At 43.1% G+C, this 27,273-nt stretch overlaps 1 protein-coding gene across 2 annotated transcripts in view; it reads right to left on the bottom strand.

Moving 5' to 3' along the window:
- Window positions 1-4,504: 4,504 nt before the first annotated feature.
- LOC110527438 (E3 ubiquitin-protein ligase Midline-1) overlaps window positions 4,505-27,273 on the bottom strand; it is a 57,909-nt gene continuing 35,140 nt past the window's right edge. For both annotated transcript variants that reach the window (XM_021608707.2, XM_021608705.2), the window contains exons 3-10: window positions 20,626-20,721; window positions 17,090-17,197; window positions 15,866-16,014; window positions 15,592-15,719; window positions 9,920-10,063; window positions 7,120-7,281; window positions 6,663-6,870; window positions 4,505-6,380 (exon numbers count right to left, since the gene is read on the bottom strand). In XM_021608707.2, coding sequence (XP_021464382.2) covers window positions 6,032-6,380; window positions 6,663-6,870; window positions 7,120-7,281; window positions 9,920-10,063; window positions 15,592-15,719; window positions 15,866-16,014; window positions 17,090-17,197; window positions 20,626-20,721 — 1,344 coding nt within the window. In that variant the 3' untranslated portion in view covers window positions 4,505-6,031. The remainder of the gene's footprint in view (window positions 6,381-6,662; window positions 6,871-7,119; window positions 7,282-9,919; window positions 10,064-15,591; window positions 15,720-15,865; window positions 16,015-17,089; window positions 17,198-20,625; window positions 20,722-27,273) is intronic.

The raw sequence follows: 27,273 nt of genomic DNA, 5'->3' as shown, positions 1-27,273 counted from the left end.
CGTAAATTGAGTCGTCACCAGCTGCTATCATATCAAAATTAGATATCCTTCTCCTGATCCTCCTCAGCTGAGGCCACAGACAACTGACTCCCCTCTACCACATCCCTTTCAACACTCCCCACTTGCACCCCATCACTCGTACCAGGCATCTCCTCCACCACCTGGGACACTAGCCCCACCTGAACCTCATTACTCGTAGTAGGCATCTCCTCCACTACCTGGGAGCCTAGCATCCACATGAACCCCCTCCTGTACCCCATTACTCATAGTGGGCATCTCCTCCACTACCTGGGAGCCTAGCTCCACATGAACCCCATCCTTTACCCCAGCACTCGTACTGGGCACCTGCTCACCAGTCTGATGAACTGGCTCTTCAGGTACATCCTTACCTTCTACAACAATATTTTTCTGCTGCATAACATTTCCCTCTAATACAAGTTGCAACTCCGTGCCCTCAACACAGATAACTTGTTCCTCAGCAACAGGTGCTTGTGGCTGCTGTACCGCTGTCGGCCCACCTCTCAGTACATCAATGGGCCCAGGCGTTACGATGACCACCTGCGCCCCTCCCTCGGCCTTCTCCCTTTTCGGGCAAACATGTCGCTTATGACCAACATCCCCACACTCAAAACACTGTTGATTACCCGTACTAGCATAAGCCATATACAGTCTATTGTCATACTTGATTTTAAATGATCTCTAAAGTCTGCTCCGGTGAGTCCAAAAACATAAACACCTGTCGCCGAAATGACATAATCTGTTTCAACGCCGGGTGTTTGCAACCCAACGTGACAACCTTAATTGAACTGGCAAACTTCCCAAAGCGCAATAACTTGCGCTCCAATAGCTCATTTGAAATAAACGGCCGGAACATTTGAAATCTTTACCCTTGTTGACGGAGAAAAAAGCGGCATAACTTGAGTAAACATTCCTTTAAGAAGTACGCCATGCTCAACCATACGATCTATAAGGTGCTCTTCTTTAAGGAATACCACCACCGCTTTATTCATCCGGGATGCACCTACCTTCCACCTCTCTCCTACCTTCTCTCCTACAGCGACCAGAAACTCCTCCACCGTGACAGTAGCTTCAGTAACACACCTAAAGCCGTGCCGAAGTGACAGGGATGGCATCCCCGTTCGGCCTATTCGGGCATACTTAATTATACCACAACAAAAATAATAACCTTAATCATGCACAGAAGAAAACCAAAAAATGGCAAGACATACAGAGAAGAAAGAGAGAGAGAGAAACAGCTAGACAGACAGGAGAGAGAGAGAGAGAGAGAGAGAGAAAGAGAGAGAGAGAGAGAGAGAGGGGGGGGAGAGAGGGGAACAGCAAGACAGACAGAGAGGAAAGCGAGAGAAAGAAAGAAACAGCAAGACAGTTGGAGGTGAGACAAAGGACATAACTTTGCATTGAGTGTATTCGCGAGCTGCCTCTTAATTGAACTTGCCCAGTGTGGATGTAAGAGAGTGGTGAAGACCGATACAAAAGCTGTCAGAGCTGCCTCAAACAAATGGAGAGAGAGGGCTGGAGGAAAATGTGATTTAAGATGAAACGACCGCATCATTTGTCATTCTGACCCAGCTCTAAAAGAGCTCCTCCACTATTCTCAGTTATGATTAGGTCTGAAGAAAGAACATCAGAACTATTAGGATGTTAGATTACAGACCTGATACCTTCCCAGTTCTGATTAGGATTGATGGAGGGAACATAGCAGGATATCATATTTATATACTAATAGTTGTGATTACAGACCTTACCATCTTCACTTGAGACATGATGATGTCAAGAAAGTGTATGAAATTCTATCCTCTTTGACATGTTCTCTTAATTTTTTTGTCGGTGAATACTGGTGTAACTGGATACAGAGCATGCTCTGTCTGACTATGCTGGAACAAACCATATCAATCTGCTGAAAAGTCACCATGTGTTTTTACACAGTGAATTACGGGTGCATTATGTGTTATGTGCAAGTCAGGGTTGTCACGCTATGCCATTTGTTGTGTATTGTAATCACGCATTGTGAACATTTAGGCCATCCGATCATGTCTGATCAGACCAGGAAAGAAGGAAGCAAGAACGATGCTTGTTTACAACTGACTCCAAAACTCCTCCCTTCTCATTTATCTATCCTAATAATCCTGTAATCCCAGGGCCCAGTTTTTCAAAAGTTGTCCATCTGGATTTTTCCTATCGGATAGGATTAAATGCATAGACATAGGATGAATAGAACTGACAAATAGTTTACTTGAATGGGGACTCCCATTATATTCATTCTATTTCCATGCATTTAGGCAAAATCCAGATAGATAACTTTAGAAAAACTGTGCCCATTGCAGGAGGACTTAAATCATCAAATTGAATTGCTTCCCAGCCTTCATATGATCGATCAGCGGCACACAGCGAATCAAACGGCAATTTATTACACATGGCAGGAAGCAAAACATTGTGTAAGAGGAAGTAGTAAGCTTTTGATTAGGATCCAACGTTGATTAATGGAACAGCTGTAGTCAGTGAATTAATAGGATCTTTCCCTTATTTGTTTTCTTTGTTTATATTATAGTATTCCAAATTCACAGATGTTGTTTTGATGAAGCACAATCAGTACTGTCAGATCATTGTTGATAGCTGGACGCCTGTATCAGAGATATTAACCATCACCCTAACCCATACTAAGAGCCAGACTACACAGATTCAACTGAGCATGTGTGGTCCTATTGTAATGAATCATACTAATATCACTACCCTGATCGTTAGACATTGGCACAAGACTATCATTTTTCCAAATGATGTTATGGATTATGGATGAAGTACTTTCTTTTCACATTATACTGGCCTCTGCTGGCCATTCATGGAGTTGACTCGACTCGGCATCCACAGTTGATGTAATACTTTTTCTTTAAAGAAAAGAGTATCATGTGCCATAATGTAAAGTATAATTATGTGGCCAACTTTTTCTCATTTTCCTTTCAATACGTGACCAGCAATATGGGTGTCCTATTGAAATGTGTGTCGATGCTTGCTATACAACTAAATAGCCGCATGAAACCAGACAATGTTTATCACATTGTATGAAGGCAGTTGATATAGACATTTGTTTTTGTTATTTTTCCTATTTCCCTCTTATCAACTATCCTTCACTTCCTGTGTCTGTAGATTGTGATTCTGGGCAGTTCTCTCACGGGTAGCTAAGATTCCTGGTGTGTTGGCCAAACATCCAGCCATGAGGGAAATGTCACAGCGCTCCTGCTCAGTCATGACCTCCACTGACCAGTAATTGATGTGTAGGGTCACTGTAAGTTCATGAACAACACACATGCACGCACACAGTCACATATGCATGCACACCTGTCTGCACACACGCACAAGCATGCATGCATGCACGCATATACATTCACTCATGCACAACGTACATATGTCGTCACACACACACCAAACACACAGGAAATCCCTAAAGCCTTTCTATCGGGGGGACCAAAAGAGATGTCATTGAAAATCATGTCATCCTAACAGTTTCCTGGGCTGGTGCAAGAGCTGCCTCTTGAGAATCACCGTACTATCCCACTGGGCACAGATGTCAGTTCAACATCTATTTTTCATTTACATTTGGTTGAGTTGTCAACTAACGTGAATTCAATGTGATATGTTGACGGCAGGTAACCTAGCGGTTAAGAGCATTGGGCCAGTAACCAAAAGGTTGCTTGTTTGAATCCACAAGTTGACTAGGTGAAGATAAAAAAAAAAATCTGTCATTGATCAAGGCACTTAACCCTAGTTGTTCTGGATAAGAGTGTCTGCTAAATGATGCAAGTGTGAAATCAATCAAAGATGTCACCCTGTCATTGAATTCAGCTAAAAAAAAATATAAGATTAAAATTATTACTTTTTGCAAGTCCAATCAGTTTTCCACGTTTTCACAGTTTTTGCCCAGCGGGATGGCAACCCTGAGACACTCAGGGGAGTACCACACTCACACACACACACACACACACACACACACACACACACACACACACACACACACACACACACACCTTCCCAAACACTGTTGTCAAACATGTATGTTAGTTGTAAGAGGAAGGACCCCAGTCAGTTGTATTCAGGTCTTTGTTGTTTTGTCTGAGGCCCATATTGTTTTGGGTAAGGCCCATATTGCCCGGTCACACCGTTGCCCCTGTGAACCAGAGACAAAAGCCTCTAGCGGACCAGGAAGAGGCCCTGTTGTCTACAGGAAGTTCTCAGGATAAATTCACCAGCTTGTAGGCTAAACTTAGACATAGATGGCTGGTTGGTTTGGTTTATGGTGGGAAGGCAAGGGTCTAGAAAGAGAAAAAACAATATACTAGGCTACGTTGGTGGTCGGTAACCATTGCTAAAGTGATGTTTACAAAAAAGTGTGTGTGTGTGTGTGTGTGTGTGTGTGTGTGTGTGTGTGTGTGCGTGTGTGCGTGTGTGCGTGTCGGTGTGTATAAAATATAGAGTACAGGAGGCAGTAAACAAGTTAAATGGTATCTTTCTTTATTGAACCTTTGACAATCGACAAATGCTACTTCATATTTGTACAGAGACACAAGCATTCCGATCCTCTTTCCTAAAATAGTGTCCACCGGATTCAAACATACAACTGAATTGAAACAGTTTCTGTGGCAACATTAAAGAGCAGATAATCGCTGCATCCATTACAAGGAAACAGATCATCCCAAACCTAAGACACATATTAATGAGTGAACCAATCCATTGTGTTCCTTTAAAAACTTAAGGATGGTCTGTAAAATATCCAGATGGTCCTTCTTTCGAAAGAAGACAGAATAAAGAGAACATAATATGCTATGTACATCATGGAGTTCCTGTTTGTGGTGGCGAGACGTTTGAGTTCATGGTCACTGGGTCATACAGTGGTCAAGCTGAGGTCAAGCTGTGGCTCGAGGTGGCATCGACGTTGGTGAAATAATGACCGAGTTTGTAAGTGTGGTGCTTCCCTGTGTGACATATGGATGACAAATGCCCAGAGGCATGGTTGTTGTCATTGAAATGTACCTCCCAGCGGCCACTGGACCTGAATAGAGAAATTATTGTAATAGTCTTGTCCTCACTGTACCTAACAACACAGTGGAAGTGTTTTTCAGTTTAGGTTTGTGACAACTGCTAAGGACAGTAGGGGGTTAGTATTCACTCAGGAGAGGACAAAGTAGTTTGCATTATTTTCATGGATGAAAACAGGATTTGGAATAGACCTGAGAGATTCTCACTAACATGCATGGCTGAACAACAAAGGACCTATCCCATTGCAAAGAGGACAAAACATGACAAAAATTAAACACGCAATTTGTTGTGTTTCCCTGCTTGTCTAAAATGCGACAGTACTTTTACACTTGTGGGTTTAAGGTATTGTAAGGAAGAAAGTAATTATGTTGTCACAAAATATGTATAATTTACACATGAATGTATTAGGACACAATACCTTTTCTAGATTAGAAAGTAACATCGATAAATTGCATCAAAATAATTTCCCTAGATTTATAAATGTATCCTATCCCTGGTAAACTGACCATAAATAATGTATGAACAATGTGTAAACATAAGGGAAATTGTACATATTGGAATTTATCTAGCCTAATTTCTTACACTTCAATAATGAATATCTATCATATAAGCACAAGAAAATAGTAATAAAATCATTTAAATTCATGGCTACTTTGGTTCCATAATCATGAATGTGTGTGTTGGGCAATGCTATAATTCACAACTGTACAGCTATGTAGCTTTTTCCTTCTTTCCCACTGCAAACAGCGTTCTGTAGATGAATAGAGGGTGGTCTGTGTGATTGACGTTGGCCCAAGGGGTGGTCCAAAGTGCCTAAAATGAAATGAAATGAGGTGGTAGCATGACGTTTTCTGAGATGATTCCAGATTGAAGACGACCTTTGCTAGTTCATAGAGGCCCAAAGTGCCTTGAAGGTGGCTTAACCTAACCCAAACCAACTTAGTCTGGTTTGGCCAGGGGGAATTCTAGTTCCCAGGGGGTCTCAGTTCTGGGTTTCCAACCCTTCTAGGTGTTCAGGGATGGGCAGACCCGTGAGGACAGTCAGACACTTGTTCCACACGTTGAAGACGGGGCACACGGGCTGGGCGAAGGACACGTGGAACGTGTGCAGGTGCTGCGAGCCCACGGCGTCGTAGAAGGAAAGCGAGCCGGCGTCGTAGTCCAGCAGGACACCCACGCGGCGCAGGTGGGGCGAAGGCTCGATGGCCAGCTCCTTGCTGTTGTGGCGCACCACCCACGAGTTGTTGCAGCGGCACAGGACCCAGGAAGCCGAGTTCTTGCCGATCCACTCGTGCTTGGGGGCCGACTTGTAGGCGATGCCCACCGCATACCTGAGGAGAAAGAAGTAAGAAGACACTGTTAACAATCCTCTAAACCCCAAACACTTTAACACTTTTGAACACTTACCAAGTGTTAAAAACTCATACTTATTAAATGTGCATTGAATCTTTCTCTGTCTACATTGTATAAATGTGCCTTAAAGTTACTTAGAAAGTGGCGTAACATAACCGCCCCTCTATCTCTGTCATTCTACCTAGCCAGATCCAACGCGCTAAACACCATGTGGTTCAGAGCAAGACATTGGTCCATCAGGTCACCCAGGTCTAACTCACCATGTGCTTCCTCCAATCAGGGCCTCCCAGTAGTGGCGTCCGCTGTCGATGTAAACGTTGCCGACGACTCCGTAGCTACTCTGGCTGGTGAAGCGCTCCTGGCCGTGTCCCTTCTTCGATGCCGTCTCGTCGCGCTCCACCGTCAGGTTGTCATGGGAGACCTTAAGCTTCTTGTGGGCGGACTTGGGGTCCAGCTTGAATGGTTGGCCTGGACGAAGAGGACGGAGAGAGACAACATGGTTAAGTTAGCAAGGGGATAGGATAGGCTATGAAGGCAGTAGCTGTATGTATGGTGTCCATATTAGGACAGCATCCCGACATGTGATGCTGTCCTAATATGGACACTGTATTGATACATAATCCTGTGACCATATTAGCTAAGAATCACAAGAGACTTCTCTAAAACTGCATGTCATTATGCCAAGTTTCCTTATGTCGTAATGTATGGAGCCCTTACTGTTGGTTTTGAGTGTCCCTGGCTCACTGCTGCGGGCACCTGCCTGGTTGATGGCTTTGACGATGAAGATGTACTTGGTGCCGCTCTGCAGGCCGTGGACGGTGTAGTGGTTCTGCTTGATGTTAGGCACAATCATCCAGCTGTCTGCTGAGTTACACAGGCCTGGGAGGGAGAAACAGACTCACAGTTACCGTGTTGTCATGCATACACACTCAGCTATGCATTGGTGCGTATGAGTGAACACACATATGTCTCCGTTTGCACACACGTAGTCACATAAACACACACAGAGTGGCTATAACAGACCCACAACACAGACTACACATGTACAGTACATGTACTTTGTTGTTGAAGTGTTGTGGCCTTGATAAACTTTGAAGAGCAAACATTTTCAATTAATAAGGTCACTCGTAAACTGCCGAATTCCAGGACATGAGCAAAGTTCATTGTCACATAATGAGGAAATGATTTACGTGCCTCAGAGACAGCCAATCCTCAGACAAGGTAAGTATCATACTTGGACCAACTATCAACATTCACCTAATTAAGTCCATATTTCCCCCCGACATATTGTATTTTTTCATTCTTTAGTTAGCGAAGTCTTATCTATAGTGTAAGAGAGGTGTAGATTTGAGTCTGTTTGTGTTAGAAGGGGAGGAAGTCGATTCATGTGATCCTAGGACACCAGAGCTATAGGATAGAGAGGAGTGGTCCAAATTCCACAATCAGTCACTTCCTCAATCCATTCTACGGCCTTTTCAATCATACCCAAGTGAGAGGGGAAGGATTCATGATCAGTGTGCTCAGACAATGCTTCTTGTCCAAAGGGACTTTGGCGTGGGAGGGTGTAGTAAACATGTGAAATTGAGGGGTAATTTATCATACAAAGTCAATCCATTATGCCAGCGATGTTCAAAAAGACAGTCAGCCAGAATGCAACGCAGCATTATGCCATTAATTGTTATTTCTTTATTAGGATCCAACACATTCCCTTTCCATTGCCGTTCACTCTCTTGCTTTTCACTCTGTTTCATGTGGTTACTGTGGGTGTTAGGAGGGGGGGGGGGGTCATTCACCTCTCAATGGCTGTGCTGTTCCATGGGACTGGCTGTGCTGTACATTGATAGGCCTGTACTAAGCTGTGCTGTGCCACATTGATGCCCGTAGGCTTAATTCTCTGACAGAGTGGCCATCGTGCTGAGTGCACCGTGTACTCGCCGTAAGCTTCACGCGACATCTGCGAACCAGTTACACCTTTTTGTCCTTCCCTATAGGCTACCATGTACCATCACACCCCGTCATCATGTCTAACGTGTGTTCTGAAGACTGCCCTGCTGTAAATGTGTAGTGCACTGTGAATGTACATATTTGAAATGGAAACGCGCCATTCTCACCTCACACATGGCAGCCATTTTGGAACGGAGTGCCCGCCACACATCATTTACATTGGTGAGAGAAAACACAGTGAGTTATTAAATTGAGACCCGATGGGACCAGTGGTTGCCGTCACCCGTTTTCCTCTGCCATGTTTTCGTAGACATTTCTAAGATGTGACATTGTGACAACACCTCAGCCTCAGCCCAGAGCTTAGACCTGGTGATTGGATGTGAACCTAGAGCGGGAAGAGAACATAGCGTGTGCAGAGGATGAGGAGAGGGGGAAGTGGGGAAAAAAACACGTGTCACATTGGGTTTACGCCACCCCTCATGAAAAGTGCTGATGTTGGTAGACTTGGGGGAAAAAAATGTTTAAAGGCCCTTCGAGAGTCGTCTGCTCAATGGAGTTCCAAAGACAGCATCTGACACAATTGTTATGTTCAATTATCATTCAAGGGTGAACATGGGAGACTTCTATTATACATTTATGTTCATTCATTTTGTATATCGGTATCGAAAGACTTTCAAAAAGGCATTCAAACTTGGGGGCACTGGAGTTTTCAACATGATTAAAGCGTGGAAAAAGCCAGCAGCTCTTGTTCCAAATTGCAGCAACGCTGGGGATGTATTGCAATATTAAAGCTATAGTTCTGGTAGTTTTCAGTTTCTTCTTTTAGCTGTTGCTAAATGCTATTGTTTGAAGTGAAGTTAGATGCTCACAATGCGAGACATCATATCCTATTTATTCTCATGACATCCTATAACCTTGTTTGCTAGCCGTCCGCTTTCATCAAACCGCACTTCCTCCTCTGTTCTCTTCATCTAAGAAGCTATATTTCCCATCCCCTGACCTCATTTTATATTGCTTGCCCAGTGAAGTATGCATGAGTGTGGCGTTCAGGCGTGATCCGTGGGGGAGGAGGGCTCTGAGCACTGATTCGTGTTATGACTGTAATTCGCTCCGAGTCAGCTTGTCTCCCTCTCTCCTTCCCACTCTGTCCCCTTTGACACTGTAATAACTCAAGCTGAGATCCTGAGATTTGAGCTCACCCCATTGGCCCTAGTCGACCGGCTCGGTGAGAAGATACGCATGATTCGGTTTTGATTCTTAAGTCCTCCAGCTGTTTGGCTTTGCACTTCATTTATCGCGGGGCTTTGAGTTGGAAAATACAAAATGTATCATCAGGAGAGAGTTGTGAGCACAAAGTGTTCTCTCAAGGCGTTCTGTGCACTTACTAGCACCATTGGCTTGCCATGTGAAGATACCATTGTGTGTCTGGTGGTGTGTCTGGTATGCCAGAGGATAGTTTAACTTACACCCTGATACATACTGACAACATTGGCTTGACCTATGAAGATAGTTGTGTGCTTGAAGGTGTTTCTGGTATGTGTGACTGCATTTTTGCCGACACCCAGATACTTACTGACAATGTTGGCTTGCCCTGTGAAGATAGCATACTGGAGCTCATAGGAAAGCACTGTGAACTCGTCGTCTGAGGTCCAGTGGACGGTGATGGTGTCGTACGATGCAGTGCAGAGCTCTTCTCTGATGCCCGGAGGACTTGGCGCTAGATAATGGTAATGAGAAATTAGAGAAGGGTAGGAATGAAAAATGTTATGCATGCTCGGGCATAAATAACAATGGAATAACAGCGGTTCACCTTTGAGCATGTCGTTTGACCTCAAACAAGGTACTGTGGCTCTTAAAGGAGGACTGAAGGCTAGTGACTTATATTGATTGCCATGCTTTTGTTTGCTAATGATCATTTATATCCCAGATGATATTTCAAAGGTTGACAGTGTGATTTGGCTGATGACATATTTCTCTTCTCTCAACTCATCTCTCTCTCTCATCTCTCTCCCTCCCTTTCTCTCTCCCTCTCTCACCCTCTCTCGCTCTCACCCTCTCTCGCTCTCACCCTCCGCCAGTGAGTACACATCGATGACTCAGACTAATTCACTTAGTGAGCCAGCCCTCAAGCGAAGCCCTCTGCCATCGCAAAGACCTAACAACAACCTCTTCCACGATCTCATAGAAACCTATTCATATGTGTACTGCAACAACATGCAATAACATTGACAAAAACAAAGACAATTTTGACATTATGTAGATGTGGAACTCTGGACCACAGTAAGGATAAAGTTAATTCGACCACATTTTTAGGTTATGGTTGTAGAGAGAGATGCCAACTCAAGCTCTTAACAATAGATTATAGCTACATATATTGTCAGTGCTTTTATATAGTAGATATCATGATATAAAGCAATTTATTTTATTTATTTTATTTCACCTTTATTTAACCAGGTAGGCAAGTTGAGAACAAGTTCTCATTTACAATTGCGACCTGGCCAAGATAAAGCAAAGCAGTTCGACACATACAACGACACAGAGTTACACATGGAGTAAAACAAACATACAGTCAATAATACAGTATAAACAAGTCTATATACGATGTGAGCAAATGAGGTGAGATAAGGAGGTAAAGGCAAAAAGGCCATGGTGGCAAAGTAAATACAATATAGCAAGTAAAACACTGGAATGGTAGATTTGCAATGGGAGAATGTGCAAAGTAGAAATAAAAATAATGGGGTGCAAAGGAGCAAAATAAATAAATAAATAAAATACTGTAGGGAAAGAGGTAGTTGTTTGGGCTAAATTATAGGTGGGCTATGTACAGGTGCAGTAATCTCTGAGCTGCTCTGACAGTTGGTGCTTAAAGCTAGTGAGGGAGATAAGTGTTTCCAGTTTCAGAGATTTTTGTAGTTCGTTCCAGTCATTGGCAGCAGAGAACTGGAAGGAGAGGCGGCCAAAGAAAGAATTGGTTTTGGGGGTGACTAGAGAGATATACCTGCTGGAGCGTGTGCTACAGGTGGGAGATGCAATGGTGACCAGCGAGCTGAGATAAGGGGGGACTTTACCTAGCAGGGTCTTGTAGATGACATGGAGCCAGTGGGTTTGGCGACGAGTATGAAGCGAGGGCCAGCCAACGAGAGCGTACAGGTCGCAATGGTGGGTAGTATATGGGGCTTTGGTGACAAAACGGATTGCACTGTGATAGACTGCATCCAATTTGTTGAGTAGGGTATTGGAGGCTATTTTGTAAATGACATCGCCAAAGTCGAGGATTGGTAGGATGGTCACTTTTACAAGGGTATGTTTGGCAGCATGAGTGAAGGATGCTTTGTTGCGAAATAGGAAGCCAATTCTAGATTTAACTTTGGATTGGAGATGTTTGATATGGGTCTGGAAGGAGAGTTTACAGTCTAACCAGACACCTAAGTATTTGTAGTTGTCCAAGTATTCTAAGTCAGAGCCGTCCAGAGTAGTAATGTTGGACAGGAGGGTAGGTACAGGTAGCGATCGGTTGAAGAGCATGCATTTAGTTTTACTTGTATTTAAGAGCAATTGGAGGCCACGGAAGGAGAGTTGTATGGCATTGAAGCTTGCCTGGAGGGTTGTTAACACAGTGTCCAAAGAAGGGCCAGAAGTATACAGAATGGTGTCGTCTGCGTAGAGGTGGATCAGAGACTCACCAGCAGCAAGAGCGACCTCATTGATGTATACAGAGAAGAGAGTCGGTCCAAGAATTGAACCCTGTGGCACCCCCATAGAGACTGCCAGAGGTCCGGACAGCAGACCCTCCGATTTGACACACTGAACTCTATCAGAGAAGTAGTTGGTGAACCAGGCGAGGCAATCATTTGAGAAACCAAGGCTGTCGAGTCTGCCGATGAGGATGTGGTGATTGACAGAGTCGAAAGCCTTGGCCAGGTCAATGAATACGGCTGCACAGTAATGTTTCTTATCGATGGCGGTTAAGATATCATTTAGGACCTTGAGCGTGGCTGAGGTGCATCCATGACCAGCTCTGAAACCAGATTGCATAGCAGAGAAGTTATGGTGAGATTCGAAATGGTCGGTAATCTGTTTGTTGACTTGGCTTTCGAAGACCTTAGAAAGGCATGGTAGGGTAGATATAGGTCTGTAGCAGTTTGGGTCAAGAGTGTCACCCCCTTTGAAGAGGGGGATGACCGCAGCTGCATTCCAATCTTTGGGAATCTCAGACGACACGAAAGAGAGGTTGAAGGGGTGGCAACAATTTTGGCAGATAATTTTAGAAAGAAAGGGTCCAGATTGTCTAGCCCGGCTGATTTGTAGGGGTCCAGATTTTGCAGCTCATTCAGAACATCAGCTGACTGGATTTGGGAGAAGGAGAAATGGGGAAGGCTTGGGCGAGTTGTTGTGGGGGGTGCAGTGCTGTTGACCGGGGTAGGAGTAGCCAGGTGGAAAGCATGGCCAGCCGTAGAAAAATGCTTATTGAAATTCTCAATTATGGTGGATTTATCAGTGGTGACAGTGTTTCCTATCTTCAGTGCAGTGGACAGCTGGGAGGAGGTGTTCTTATTCTCCATGGACTTTACAGTGTCCCAGAACTTTTTTGAGTTAGTGTTGCAGGAAGCAAATTTCTGCTTGAAAAAGCTAGCCTTGGCTTTTCTAACTGCCTGTGTATAATGGTTTCTAGCTTCCCTGAACAGCTGCATATCACGGGGGCTGTTCGATGCTAATGTAGAACGCCATAGGATGTTTTTGTGTTGGTTAAGGGCAGTCAGGTCTGGGGAGAACCAAGGGCTGGCTATATCTGTTCCTGGTTCTAAATTTCTTGAATGGGGCATGTTTATTTAAGATGGTTAGGAAGGCATTTTTTGAAAATATCCAGGCTTCCTCTACTGACGGGATGAGATCAATATCCTTCCAGGATACCCCGGCCAGGTCGATTAGAAAGGCCTGCTCGCTGAAGTGTTTCAGGGAGCGTTTTACAGTGATGAGTGGAGGTCGTTTGACCGCTGACCCATTACGGATGCAGGCAATGAGGCAGTGATCGCTGAGATCTTGGTTGAAAACAGCAGAGGTGTATTTAGAGGGCAAGTTGGTTAGGATGATATCTATGAGGGTGCCCGTGTTTAAGGCTTTGGGGAGGTACCTGGTAGGTTCATTGATAATTTGTGTGAGGTTGAGGGCATCAAGTTTAGATTGTAGGATGGCTGGGGTGTTAAGCATGTTCCAGTTTAGGTCGCCTAGCAGCACAAGCTCTGAAGATAGATGGGGGGCAATCAGTTCACATATGGTGTCCAGAGCACAGCTGGGGGCAGAGGGTGGTCTATAGCAGGCGGCAACAGTGAGAGACTTGTTTTTAGAGAGGTGGATTTTTAAAAGTAGAAGTTCAAATTGTTTGGGTACAGACCTGGATAGTAGGACAGAACTCTGCAGGCTATCTTTGCAGTAGATTGCAACACCGCCCCCTTTGGCAGTTCTATCTTGTCTGAAAATGTTGTAGTTTGGAATTAAAATGTCTGAATTTTTGGTGGTCTTCCTAAGCCAGGATTCAGACACAGCTAGAACGTCCGGGTTGGCAGAGTGTGCTAAAGCAGTGAATAGAACAAACTTAGTGAGGAGGCTTCTAATGTTAACATGCATGAAACCAAGGCTATTACGGTTACAGAAGTCGTCAAAAGAGAGCGCCTGGGGAATAGGAGTGGAGCTAGGCACTGCAGGGCCTGGATTCACCTCTACATCGCCAGAGGAACAGAGTAGGAGTAGAATAAGGGTGCGGCTAAAAGCAATAAGAATTGGTCGTTTAGAACATCTGGAACAGAGAGTAAAAGGAGGTTTCTGGGGGCGATAAAATAGCATCAAGGTATAATGTTCAGACAAAGGTAAGATAGGATGTGAATACAGTGGAGGCAAACCTAGGTATTGAGTGATGAAGAGAGAGATATTGTCTCTAGAAACATCATTGAAACCAGGAGATGTCATTGCATGTGTGGGTGGTGGAACTAATAGGTTGGATAAGGTATAATGAGCAGGACTAGAGGCTCTACAGTGAAATAAGCCAATAAACACTAACCAGAAGAGCAATGGACAAGGAATATTGACATTAAGGAGAGGCATGCTCAGTCGAGTGATCAAAAGGGTCCAGTGAGTGGAGAGGTTGGTTGGGGGTCACGGCGATTTAGACAGCTAAATCGGTAGCAAGCTAGCATAGGAGCAAGCTAGCATAGAATGGAGGTCTGTTATTAGCCAACTCTTGCGTTCCGTCAGTAGATTAGTGGGTTTCCGTGTGGTAGAGGGGATTAATCCAAATCACACAACAACAACAAAAATAAAAATAATAGATATAGTTATAGAGGCCCAAGAAGAAAAATAAATAAATAAATAAAAATAAAATTAAATAAAAATTGTCCGATTGTCTATTCAGATAGCAGCCGATAAAATAGCCAACGGCTAGCAGGCCGCAGATGGGCGCCCAGGCAACGTTGCGCCGGAGGAGCCAGCCGGACAATTCCCTCGGGTAGACAACGTCGGCAGTCCAACTGTGAAGGCCCGGTGGGGCTCCGCGTAGGCAGCAAAACAGGTCCGGATAGGTGACTGTAGCCCAGGAGTGATTGATGGAACTCTTCAGCTGGCTAGCTCCGGAACAATTGATGTTAGCTCCGGAATCAACGAAAGCCGATAGTCACACGGATAGCAGCTAGCGGCCGAAATCTGGTATGTTCCGTTCCGAGCCGCGCTGCGCTGCACCGCGCCGTACAAAACTGGCGATAGATTCTCGAGCCAAAGGACAGCCGATGACCACAAACCGTGGTTAACTGAGTACTAACGATTAGCCAGTAAATAAGCTAACTAGCTTCTGAACCAGCTTCAGAGTAGCTTCTGGACCAGCTTCTGGCTAGCTCCCGGTTAGCTTCTGGCTAATTTCTGGCTAGCCTCTCGGAGGATTACAGATCTGAGGTAAATAATACTTTTTTATAGCGGATTGCGGATTGCAGGAGAGTGTTCTGAAGATGAGTTTTTGGAAAATTAAAAATGTATGTGAAAAAAAAGTTATATATATTTATATACACGACAGGACGAGGACAAAAATACGTCTGAACTGCTATGCCATCTTGGGATGAGTGATATATACCATGATGATATATACCAATACCATGATATAGGCAACAAATTTACAGTATATCAAAATATTTATACATTGTATTGAACTATCCCTTTTGGCGCCCACCACTACTAGTAACCAGAGCTGATTGTACTCTATACCTGTGAGGTAGTCCAGGCTCTCCAGCAGCTTCTTCTCCTTGGTGAAGTCCAGAGCGAACGTGTCAAATGTGTCTGTCAGGTTGATCTCTGGAATCAGGACCTGAGAGGAGGCGGTCGCCATGGAAACCCTAACGCAAACACATATCGCAGAGGGTTTAGTTCACAACTATCCCACTACGTTGCACATTGGATTGACCGTGAATGGCCAATGGCCAATGGTTAGTCAGTGTTCGTAGTGAATTTCTACCACACTCTCCTTGCTGGCCTGGCTCACCTTTCGGTGATACTCTTGGCGGTCTGGAGGAAGCGGGCGTGGTCCGTCTCCTTCAAGGTCTGGTCGGCCTGGGTGATGAGAGCAGAGGACCTTTCGATGCACTGCTTACAGTTGGAGATTTGCTGGGCTAGCTTCCTGATCCGGACTGCCTATAGAGCAGATAGGACAGAGGTGGGTTAGAATGGGTCGATGGTGATTAACTGAATCCCACGTCAGGGATGGTAGAGATTTAGCCCAGATGGGGCGTTTGGGAACGTATCCAGATGTTTTTTGCTTGTTGCTTTCTCTTAACCTAATGAGAGGTTTAGAGAGAGTGATTGAGGCCTGTGAAATGTGGTTGGTTGGATGTTGTATTTAGGTCAGACACACTACCCTCATCAACATGTTCTGACCCACTCTCACTAAACAACTAATCTTTGGTTTCATTCGTATGTGTATATTTCTGTTGCAATTTTCTGGTATTTATATGAAACAACTTGTCTCCCGCATCCTATATCTGGACAATACCAGAGGAATAGGAGCAGGGAAAAATACCAAATTGTCTCTCTATCGTCTCAGCGGCAACCGACCACCATAAAGGATTTCCATTTAGGCAGGTTTTCATTTCCAGCCGAAAGGCCAGAGCTAAACTGCCTCTTTGGCCCCTGATATTGGTACTTCTACTTTAATGCCCCGCTCCTGACTCAAGTCCTGACACGAGACCAGGAAGGAAGGAAGTCCCGCCCTTTAAACTGCAGGAACCTGGTTTCTGACTAACCCTGGACTGCTTTGGTAATTCCAACGCCAACAGAAATACAGCAAGGGAACTGAAGCAAGTAAAAGTAACACAAAGTGTGAAGTCCTTTTCATTTCCTCTCTGACTACAAATAGTTAGCTTTGAGCGAATTCCAACTCAGCCAGTCAGTAAAAATAATTGAGACATGCCCTGTAGGTCGGACATTTTGATAATTAAGCATGGGGCAATTCCCCTGGTGACCTTGTTCAAATGTTCACTTTGCATCATAAATGAACAGATTGAGAGTGAACAGACGGTGGACTTTCCAACAGATCCAATGCAGACCCCGAACAGAAGGCGAGAGACATTTACCCTTCTGTTGTTTTACTATTACATTCCCTCCCAGGCCGTACAGTTCAGACTGCAGTTCAGAGAAAGTGCAGAGGATTGTGTGTGTGTGTTGGATGGGATTCCCCTTTCAGACCCATGGCCACTCCTGGAACTTATACCTTCCCCTCCTTGATTTTGGTCCCAATGATCTGTCTCCTTTGCTGGATGATGTCAATCAGGAGGTCGCATTCTTCCATCAGCTTTCCCTCCTGCCGCGATGCATTGACCTGAAAAACACAAATGAAACATAATTCATCTGTCTGATAATTCACAGCCTTAAGTAAACTGTAGTTACAAACCATTTATTGTTCTACTTACCCAGAGTTAGACGAACTCATGGATACCATTTTTATGTCTGTGTGCATTGTGAAGAAAGTTCGAGGTAGGTTCAAGTGCCAACGATAACTAGCGGCAGCACAATGACTGGAAGTCTACTGGAACGCTAGCGTATGGTTTGCGCTAACGCTAGTTAGCAGTGGTTCAACATTGGCTTGCAAAACTACCTCTAACTTCTTTCATACTGCATGCAGATATAAAAATGGTAGCCACAAGTTCATCTGACGCTGGCTTTGTCAAAAGACGAATCTCACGGTATCCCATTGACGGTTTGTAATTATCAAAACGTCCGAACTGTCTCAGGGCAATGATTTAGAAAAAAGTTGAAAAACATTAATTGTCAGAATCTTGCAGTATCCATTTAAAGCTATAGTTCAACTAATGATAATTCAGATGTCAGTTGGTTTTGCATTGTAAATAATAACCTCCAGGTGAATGAATCAACATTGAAACACAGTAACTTAATCTGTGTTTGTTTCTGGCTACTACAGAAGATAGGGAATGCCTGCACCTGTGTTTTGCTGAGTCTAACAGTGCTCAATTCTATGTAGAATTTGGATCAGTCTACAGATCTTGAAGCTTTGTGATTGTTGAGTGCATGCACACTCAGATCCACTTTACTTGCCACAGGCCTTTGAAATAGATGCCTCTTTGGTGCCAGTTGTTATGTCCTGGTGAAACACAGATTTCACCACCTGGACAAGTTTCAACCGAAGCGAAGCGAAAAGCAGAGAGGGGAGTCGTGAAAGAGGGGATTGTTTGAGCGTTGCCAAGCCAACGAGGTGTGTTACGGTCACTCCCTGGTGTGGACAGGCTGTTTATGATATGAAAGGGACTCATTGAAAAGCACACAGATCTGTCTTTCCAACGCCAGTAATTAGGTTCCTTCGCCTTGTGAGTGGGTTTCTCTACTGTACGTTCACAGGGTTTAGAGGAGATCCTGGGTGAGAGCCACTACCGTGAGGGAAAAAATTATTTTATCCCCTGCTGATTTTGTACGTTTGCCCAGTGACAAAGAAATGATCAGTCTATAGTTTTAATGGTAGGTTAATTTGAACAGTGAGATACAGAAATAACAACAACAAAAATCCAGAAAAACGCATGTCAAAAATGTTATAAATTGATTTGCATTTTAATGAGGGAAATAAGTATTTGACCCCCTCTCAATCAGAAAGATTTCTGGCTCCCATGTGTCTTTTATACAGGTAACGAGCTGAGATTAGGAGCACACTCTTAAAGGGAGTTTGTTACCTGTATAAAAAACACCTGTCCACAGAAGCAATCAATAAATTACCCATCCACGACCCATTTTCAATGTCCTGGTTGAGGGAAGGAGGTTCTCAACCAAGATTTGACGGTACATGGCCCCGTCCATCATCCCTTTGATGCGGTAAAGTTGTCCTGTCCCCTTAGCAGAAAAACACCCCGAAAGCATAATGTTTCTATCTCCATGTTTGACGGTGGGGATGGTGTTCTTGGAGTCATAGGCAGCATTCCTCCTCCTCCAAACACGGCGAGTTGATTTGATGCCAAAGAGCTCCATTTTGGTCTCATCTGACCACAACACTTTCACCCAGGTGTCCTCTGAATCATTCAGATGTTCATTGGCAAACTTCAGACGGGCATGTATATGTGCTTTCTTGAGCAGGGGGACCTTGCGAGCGCTGCAGGATTTCAGTCCTTCACGGCATAGTGTGTTACCAATTATTTTCTTGGTGACTATGATCCCAGCTGCCTTTAAAAAAATAATAATAATAATTTAACTGGGCAAGTCAGTTAAGAACAAATTCTCAATTTCAATGATGGCCTAGGGACAGTGGGTTAACTTTTTTCCCTCACTCTATCTCCCCCCTCTGTGGCCATGTTGCCATGACAGCGTCATGAGTACACGTGGCTGACACACTGTGGGTTCAGCCTTTTGCCGTGGCAAGAGGGTGTGTGACGGACATGACAGAGTCTTTGGCAGGAGCATAAGTGATTCATTTAACCCGAAGTAAATGCGTTTCTGGGGAATTTGCACATCAAAAGAGCTCAAACCTTTAACAGAAGTTGGAAGAGAGGCTGATTTTCTTTAGAAGGCTTTAAAATATTTAGCAATCTCCAAAAAGTACACACGCGTCCTGTGTACTCTCGTTAAGTGCTGAGAAAGGGGGTCTTTCCACTCCCTTGCACATTTAGGCACAGTGATGATGACTATACTAAAAATAACGCTAACTGTAATCCTTGGGGTGGATATAGCAAATTACAATCTACAGATTTAATGAAGTTGTTTCATGAGTTGCACAATGATTATGCAAGTCATTCCACATTCCTCAATTATTCACGCAAATTACTTTTGCAAAGTTGATTCACTGAGCACAAGCTGCACATACACACACACTCACACACACACACACACACACACACACACATACAAAAACACAGAAACACTCAAGAGTTAGCCTACACACTCATTATTTAATGGGTGGAAGTGTGTTTAAAAACCATGTACACATTCGTTCCGACCTACATCCACCATGAAAACGAGGTCAGATATTTCCCCTCTTTTTCTCTGATGCATTATTTAAATACATCCGTTTTTAAAGGACCAGGTTTGTGGATTTTTAAAAGGCTAAATGAAATGACCAAAGTGGACCTGCGGCCTGTCCTTAAACGTTTTAGTGTACTGGTGACAGTGGCCATGGAAACATAATACGATCTCTGAGTATAAAGATAAAGATTCAGGACATGTCATATCCTAGCCCACTCTTCCACCATGGGGCTGTGACTCTTTCCCTCAGGCACTTCTAATTTGAATCATCACAGACCAAGAACAAGTGGCTATGGTCAGAAAGGCTTAATCCAGAAGAACCATTAAAGAAGTGGCACAACCAATCGTTTGACTCTATAGATACATCAGTATAATCTCATTGTATTGTACATGTGCATATTTAAATTGGACACGTATATAATATAATACATTTTTATAATGTGTTGCTTGACAACTCAATGATTAGTAGCCTACATATCAGGAAAACATTGTGCATTTTGAAATTGTAGAACAAGATTCTATATGCAAATTCAGATGAGCAAACTCAAGCGGAGACAGGAGCATCTGTGGCCACATAAACTACTTCAAGATGACAGGACAACATGGGCATAAGCATGTCAGGAAAATCATAATTCTCATTTTAAATTTGACACCAATACAAAAATGAACAAAGTTTGTTGTTTTCTCTGAGGTGAACAGCATACAGTGAATTGGGCATGCATCACATGCACTAGACTAACTAAATACAGCATGCCCCTAATAGCATGGTCAGTGGCATAGAGCGCTCACCTCTACATGTTGACAGGTTTGGATCAACTTTCCCATCAACCCCTCCAACTCATTGTTCCTCTTGACCAAATGACTCAGGTTGGAATCCAACGCTTGCTGAAAAAGAGAGAGAAAATTACTATTGAAGACAGAAGAGAAAACAACAATTATTGTCCTTGTTTGTCTTATGAGCAAGCCTGAAAAGCAACCTACCATACTTTCAAGAGAAAATAAACACAAAACCAAGCTGATCAAAAGGTGTCAGAGGTCCTACATTTCTGTTTTAGAGTGAGCAAAATCATGAAGCCAAAACAGAGAAGCTTCCTCCTCCTCCTACCCCTCTTCCTTCCTCTCCTCCTCCTTCACCTCCCCTCTTCCCCTTCCAAAATCTCATCCACGGTTGTCACACTTGCTTTTGGACAATTTGGACACTAACCTCCGGGCGCTGCCCCTGTCCCTCGTCCCGATACCGCCTCATCCCGGGCACTCAGTCTCCGAGCAGGACTCACAGCCAAACACTACTGGCAGAGCCTTAGCCAGAGCCTGAGCCACTCCGGAAAAAAACTCATGCATAAACCCCCCCGACCGGCAAATGAAGCATCAAAAGCTCCTCTGACAGCCCATCTACCTATCAAAGAGTCTTTATGCGAGCTGTTCTTCCTGACGTTTTTTTCCCCCTTTCCCCCTTCCTATTCTGCCTGCCTGTCTTCTTTATTTCAACAATCTATCATATTATTGCCCAACCGACCATATTAAGCCACAATGTGATGTTCAGTAGGGATTAAATGGAGTTGCCCCATGGGTAAACAACGTAAACTACAGACGAGCCAGGCAGAAGAATACGGTTGGGGGGGTTTACCAGTCTAATGGATGGCCTTAATACGATGATGACATACAAAAACAAAAACACATTAAGGACCATAGGGGATGGCATGATCAACGGGGGTGTAAAAATAACTGAACCCATGTAGGAGAACAGCAATACTACAAGGACTACTAGCGTGTCTTCTTGCTTGATTGGACATATTGAATAGGTATCACTGGAAACCAAACTAAGGGGTCAAACAGTATGCCCCATGTGACTCCCTCCATTATGGTCTCCTCAGCATGTTCAATCTAATGTCCGATTGAAATTGACGCTAATACAATGGAATTTGTCCCCCACGGTCCAGAGAAGATTAATTGAAATGTCCCTGTTGTAAATTTGTATTCGGGTCAGGAGAAATTACTCTTGATCCCATGTATTTATAGCCAATATTCTCAATTCACTGAGTTTAAAGTGGACACGCTCTAGGTTGAGGATATTTATCAAGCATTTTCTTCTTCTTCACCTAGTAAGAGGTCAGAATAAATCAGAGTGTCAGAGGAAATGTGAAAGAAGCATCTGTTACATATCTTGAAACTGTTGTACGGTGAATCATGTACGATAACGTTGGGGTGATCCAAGCCTGTTGTCTGAAAACATGTTGAGTAAATAAGACACACCGAGAAACAAATCACGTAGATAAGACCTCTGTTGAAAGACCTTTGGCTGTATGGAGTAAAGAACGGTCTTTGATGGTTAAAGGAAAGACTCACAGTAAGCAGGAGGCACATGGTTGAACTCAAACTCAATGCAATTGTCCTATTCATAGATATTTCAAATGGTTTGTTTTTAAAACCAAAATGCCAATAAAGCGGACGGAATACGTGAATCCTTATAGTCAGCTTCTTTTTGAATGTTCTCTCAGCAGGAGATAATGTAGTATATGAAATGACAGCCTACTGTATCCATTTACCAAATACACTAGTTCTCTTCATTGCAAAATATCACTAGCCACATTTGTGTAGTCAACAACTCAAACTGGGAGAAATCCCTGGTCATTAGTGGAAGGGTATATGGAAACTTTTGAGATTTAAATACAGTTCTAAAAAAAAAAAAGTGGGCTACTCCTGAGTGTGGCCAGATGACATTGAAGGCAGTTGCAGGGAGTTCTACAAAGGAAATAGATTCTAATGTCATTCCTTCAGCATCTGTATCTACTCAAAAGAAAGCTACCACTCACCACACTTTTAATGGCTTCTTGCTACTTGACCTTCTAAGATCCCTGTAAGAACCCTTTACGATGAGGAAAAAATGTTTACTATTCAATATCTGATAATATCTATATGGGAGGAAACACCAAGGGCATCTAAAAAAAAAAAACGATTTATGTGATACGATCACAGCATAAAGAGGGCTGAGGACAGGCAAGGCTGTTTTTATCTTAATGCAAAAGTCAACCTATAATGCATGTGTGGCTTGTAAATACCAAAATTGTTATACATTTGTAAGTATGAACCTTTTGGATGTCAATTTCTACTCCGTTGTTTGCCTTTATGAACGGTGTGACTCAGGAGTACTAGAATCACGACTTTTCCCTTTTCTCCTTTTCCCATACTCTGAAGTGAGCATCCCACGAAAGATGCGTGAGTCCTAGGAGGCCAACACTTCACACCCCTGAGTAAAATAAATGAATCATTTCTATGGTGCGTCAGGTCCTGTACATTTACACTGTAAACAAGGTCACTGATAAAACATGGCATGTGACATAACTTCTTCTGCATCCTCTACATCAGGGCAACTAGACTGGTTTTCGTGCTTTGCCTGGCATTTAAATACATGCAAGCGTATACCTGGATTCGCTGGTCAGACACTGATTTGAAAAAAAGAACAAAAGCTAGCAGACAATGGCCCCCAAGAACTACATGTCATATCATGTCAGTGCCCATTCCCCAATATTACACAACACAATACCAAAGGTCTCTGAGCAACAGGTTCCTGTTCGGAATAACAACAAGAAACATGTTTTATCCCTGTTTTAACTCCCTGTGTGTGGTATCGACTGACATGCAGTGGTGTTAGACATAGTTAGCCTCAGGCAGTGATGTCATGGGAGTAGACCGATTATCCTATACCGTTGCCACACAATTGTCTCTTTCACATAGCAGGTGGGATGTTGTTTTCCTGCTCACTGTGTCTGGGTGTCCCTGAACAAGCAGTCTGATGCCCTGAAAAATGTCCACCGGGTCATCACACATCACAACACCCTATAGCGCTGTTGTTGCAGCCAGGTCACACCAGATCCACTTCAGTATTCAACGTTTGTCCAGATTCCCAGGATGTCGGGTGATGCCTTCGATGCCATCCACTAGGGGTAATGTGAGCACCTGTTACCATCTAGTAGGCTCGCGGCTTGATAGGGCGTTGTGGATTAGGATAGAGGAAGGGATTGAAACACAAGCTACGGCGCCAAGGTTTCAATCCCAGTGCTATGCACTCTTTCATATTTTTTATGTTTTATCCCTATTCCAAACAGTCGGAATGAATGCCTAATTTTAACCATTACGTTTTTTTTCTGTTTTATCCCTTTGAGAACCACAGTTGCAAAAATGCAACGCTACCTATATTGCATCTTATACAGGTCCTAAACTAAAAAATGTCAAACTGTCAAATGTCAAAAATGTCATGTCAAACACTATATGCATTTCCTTAGAACCATATTTATTTCTTAGTAGTATTTGTTGTGTGTCAGTATGATTACTTGGCATTAGTAGCCTCTGAAACTTTAGAAACCTACAATGGTCCCCTACAAAAGCATATGTTGGCAGTACATGATGCAAGTACATGACTTGAGACATTTTTTGCTGTCTTCTCTAAGATGTAGTGATTATGTAAAAAAATATATATATATATACAGTACCAGTCAAAAGTTTGGACACACCTACTACAAAGTGTGAATAGAATAATTTTGGTCATAAAGTCAGTATCGTCTAAAACAGAGTTTGGAAGCCTACACTACCAGTCAAAAGTTTTAGAATACCTACTCATTCAAGGGTTTTTCTTAATTTTTATATTTTCTACATTGTAGAATAATAGTGAACACATCAACACTATGAAATAACATATATGAAATCATGTATTAACCAAAAATACACAAATAAAAATATATTTTATATTTCAGATTCTTCAAAGTAGCCACCCTTGCCTTGATGACAGCTTTGCAAACTCATGGCATTCTCTCAACCAGCTTCATGAGGTAGTCACCTGGAATGCATTTCAATTAACAGGTGTGCCTTGTTAAAAGTTAATTTGGGGAATTTCTTTCCTTTGTAATGCTTTTGAGCCAATCAGTTGTGTTGTGACAAGGTAGGGTTGTATACAGAAGATAGCCCTTTTTGGTAAAAGACCAAGTCCATAATGTGGAAAGAACAGCTCAAATAAGCAAAGAGAAATAACAGTCACTTCATTACTTTAAGACATGAAAGTCAGTCGATCAGAAAAATGTCAAGAACTTTTAAAGTTTCTGCAAGTGCAGTCGCAAAACCCATCAAGTACTATAATGAAACTGGCGCTCATGAGGACCGCCACAGGAAAGGAAGACCCAGAGTTACCTCTGCTGCAGAGAATAAGTTAATTGGAGTTAACTGTACCTCAGATTGCAGCCCAAATAAATGCTTCACAGAGTGCAAGTAACAGACACATCTCAACATTAGCTGTTCAGAGGAGACTTCGTAAATCAGGCCTTCATGGTTGAATTATTGCAAAGAAACCACTACTAAAGGACACCAATAAGAAGAAGAGACTTGCTTGGGCCAAGAAACATGAGCAATGGACATCAGACGGGTGGAAATTTGTCCTTTAGTCTGATGAGTCCAAATTTGAGATGTTTGGTTCCAACTGCCATGTCTTGTGAGACACAGAGTAGGGGAACAGATGATCTCTGCATGTGTGGTTCCCACCGGGAAGCATGGAGGAATAGGTGTGATGGTGTGGGGGTGCTTTATTGGTGACATTGTCTGTGATTTATTTAGAATTCAAGGCACACTTAACCAGCATGGCTACCACAGCATTCTGCAGTGATACGCCGACCCATCTGGTTTGCACTTAATAGGTCTATCATTTCTTTTTCAACAGGACAATGACCCAAAACACAATTCCAGGCGGAGTAAGGGCTATTTGATCAAGAGGGAGAGTGATGGAGTGCTGCATCACCCGACCTCAACCCAATTGAGATGGTCTTGGATGAGTGGGATGAGAGAATGCCAAGAGTGTGCAAAGCTGTCATCAATGCAAAGGGTAGCTACTTTGAAGAATAAAACATTAAAAATTTGTTTAACAATTTTTGGGTTATGACAGGATTTTATCTTTATTTAATTAGGCAAGTCAGTCAAGAACAAATTCTTATTTTCAATGACAGTCTAGGAACAGTGGGTTAACTGCCTGTTCAGGGGCAGAATGACAGATTTGTACCTTGTCAGCTCAGGGATTTGAACTTCCAACCTTCTGGTTGCTAGTCCACCGCTCTAACCACTAGGCTAGCCTGCCACCCCCCTGGGCTACCCTGCCGGATTCTGTGTGTGTTATTTCATAGTTTTAATGTCTTCACTATTATTCTACAATGTAGAAAATTGTAAAAATTGTCACGACGTGGCCCTTTGGGGGTGTATATCGTGTCTCCACCCCCTCTCTCACTCTCCCCACCACAAGTTTTCTGACATTACGCCAGGTCATAAATACCTGGTAGAAACTGCTATGCATTATTAAGGGAGAGAGTCTACCAGATCAAAGAGCTTATCTTAGTTCAAAACTTCTAATTGCCAAAATAGGAGAACTAAACAATATTTCTACTTTTGAGAATGTGGGAATGGTCCGTGGACACTTAAAGTACAGTCATGACGAGTGTGTTTCATTTGGTGATCTCATGAAGGACAGGAAACACACATAACTGTATTTGTAGTGTACATTTCCCAGCTGTCAAGTATACATCTAAATTTTGTGAAACATATGTGATTAAACATGAAACTATTTGTGAAAAGATGTAATGTGATGTTAACCTTCTAAATGACAGTATGGATTTTCATATAACGATTAACTAGTCAGTGGCCACACCCCCGTGAGCCCAGACATCACATTAGGCATCATAGAACTGCCCCTTCTTTCACAAGAGTATAAAACACTGTCCTACAAAATATACATTAAGTCAGAGAATACCGGGATGTCGTCCGCACGTTGGAATGGCTACAATTCTATAAGCCACGGAGACCATGCAGCTGTAGTTTTGAATACACTGCTGGAAATGGTTAAACTCTGAGACTGTTGATCACTACAGAAGAAGGAGCAAATTCTAGATGGCACGAACTACTAGTCTGCAGCTAGAAATCACATAAACCTAGTACGAGAATACTGACAACTGCCGAAAATGTCCCAATGGTACTCTGAAGTGTCCATCCTAACCACTTACAACCACAAAATACATTGTGACATCTGGGAAAGGTAACCAGAGACTCTTATGGACTCTATAGGACGATAGAGTGTTTTCAACGGAGAGACAACAACATTGCAATTTCTTTCAGAATGAGTGGCTGTTCATGTGCAAAGTATTAGCAATTATCTACTGTGTGTATTGAATTAATTTTGGCTTTCCCGATCTTTCTCAGTCCCCTTTCCTTTGTCTACCAAGCCTTCATATAGGCTTAGCCCACTAAGGACTTTTCTATCATTGTTAGTAACCACTATCTACTGTTTGAATGTTATGTCATTCTGTGTGATTATTTAGTTAGTTAGTAAATAAATAATTAAGCCAATTTGTATATTTCTGATTCATTATGGAAACTAGGGTTCGTGCAGATAACCAAGAATTGTAAATT

The sequence above is a fragment of the Oncorhynchus mykiss genome, chromosome 7 (genome assembly GCF_013265735.2).
Source record: "Oncorhynchus mykiss isolate Arlee chromosome 7, USDA_OmykA_1.1, whole genome shotgun sequence".
Taxonomy (NCBI): Eukaryota; Metazoa; Chordata; class Actinopteri; order Salmoniformes; family Salmonidae; genus Oncorhynchus; species Oncorhynchus mykiss.
Note: the sequence above shows the minus strand (reverse complement) of the source record. Positions and strands in the feature narration are given on the sequence as shown.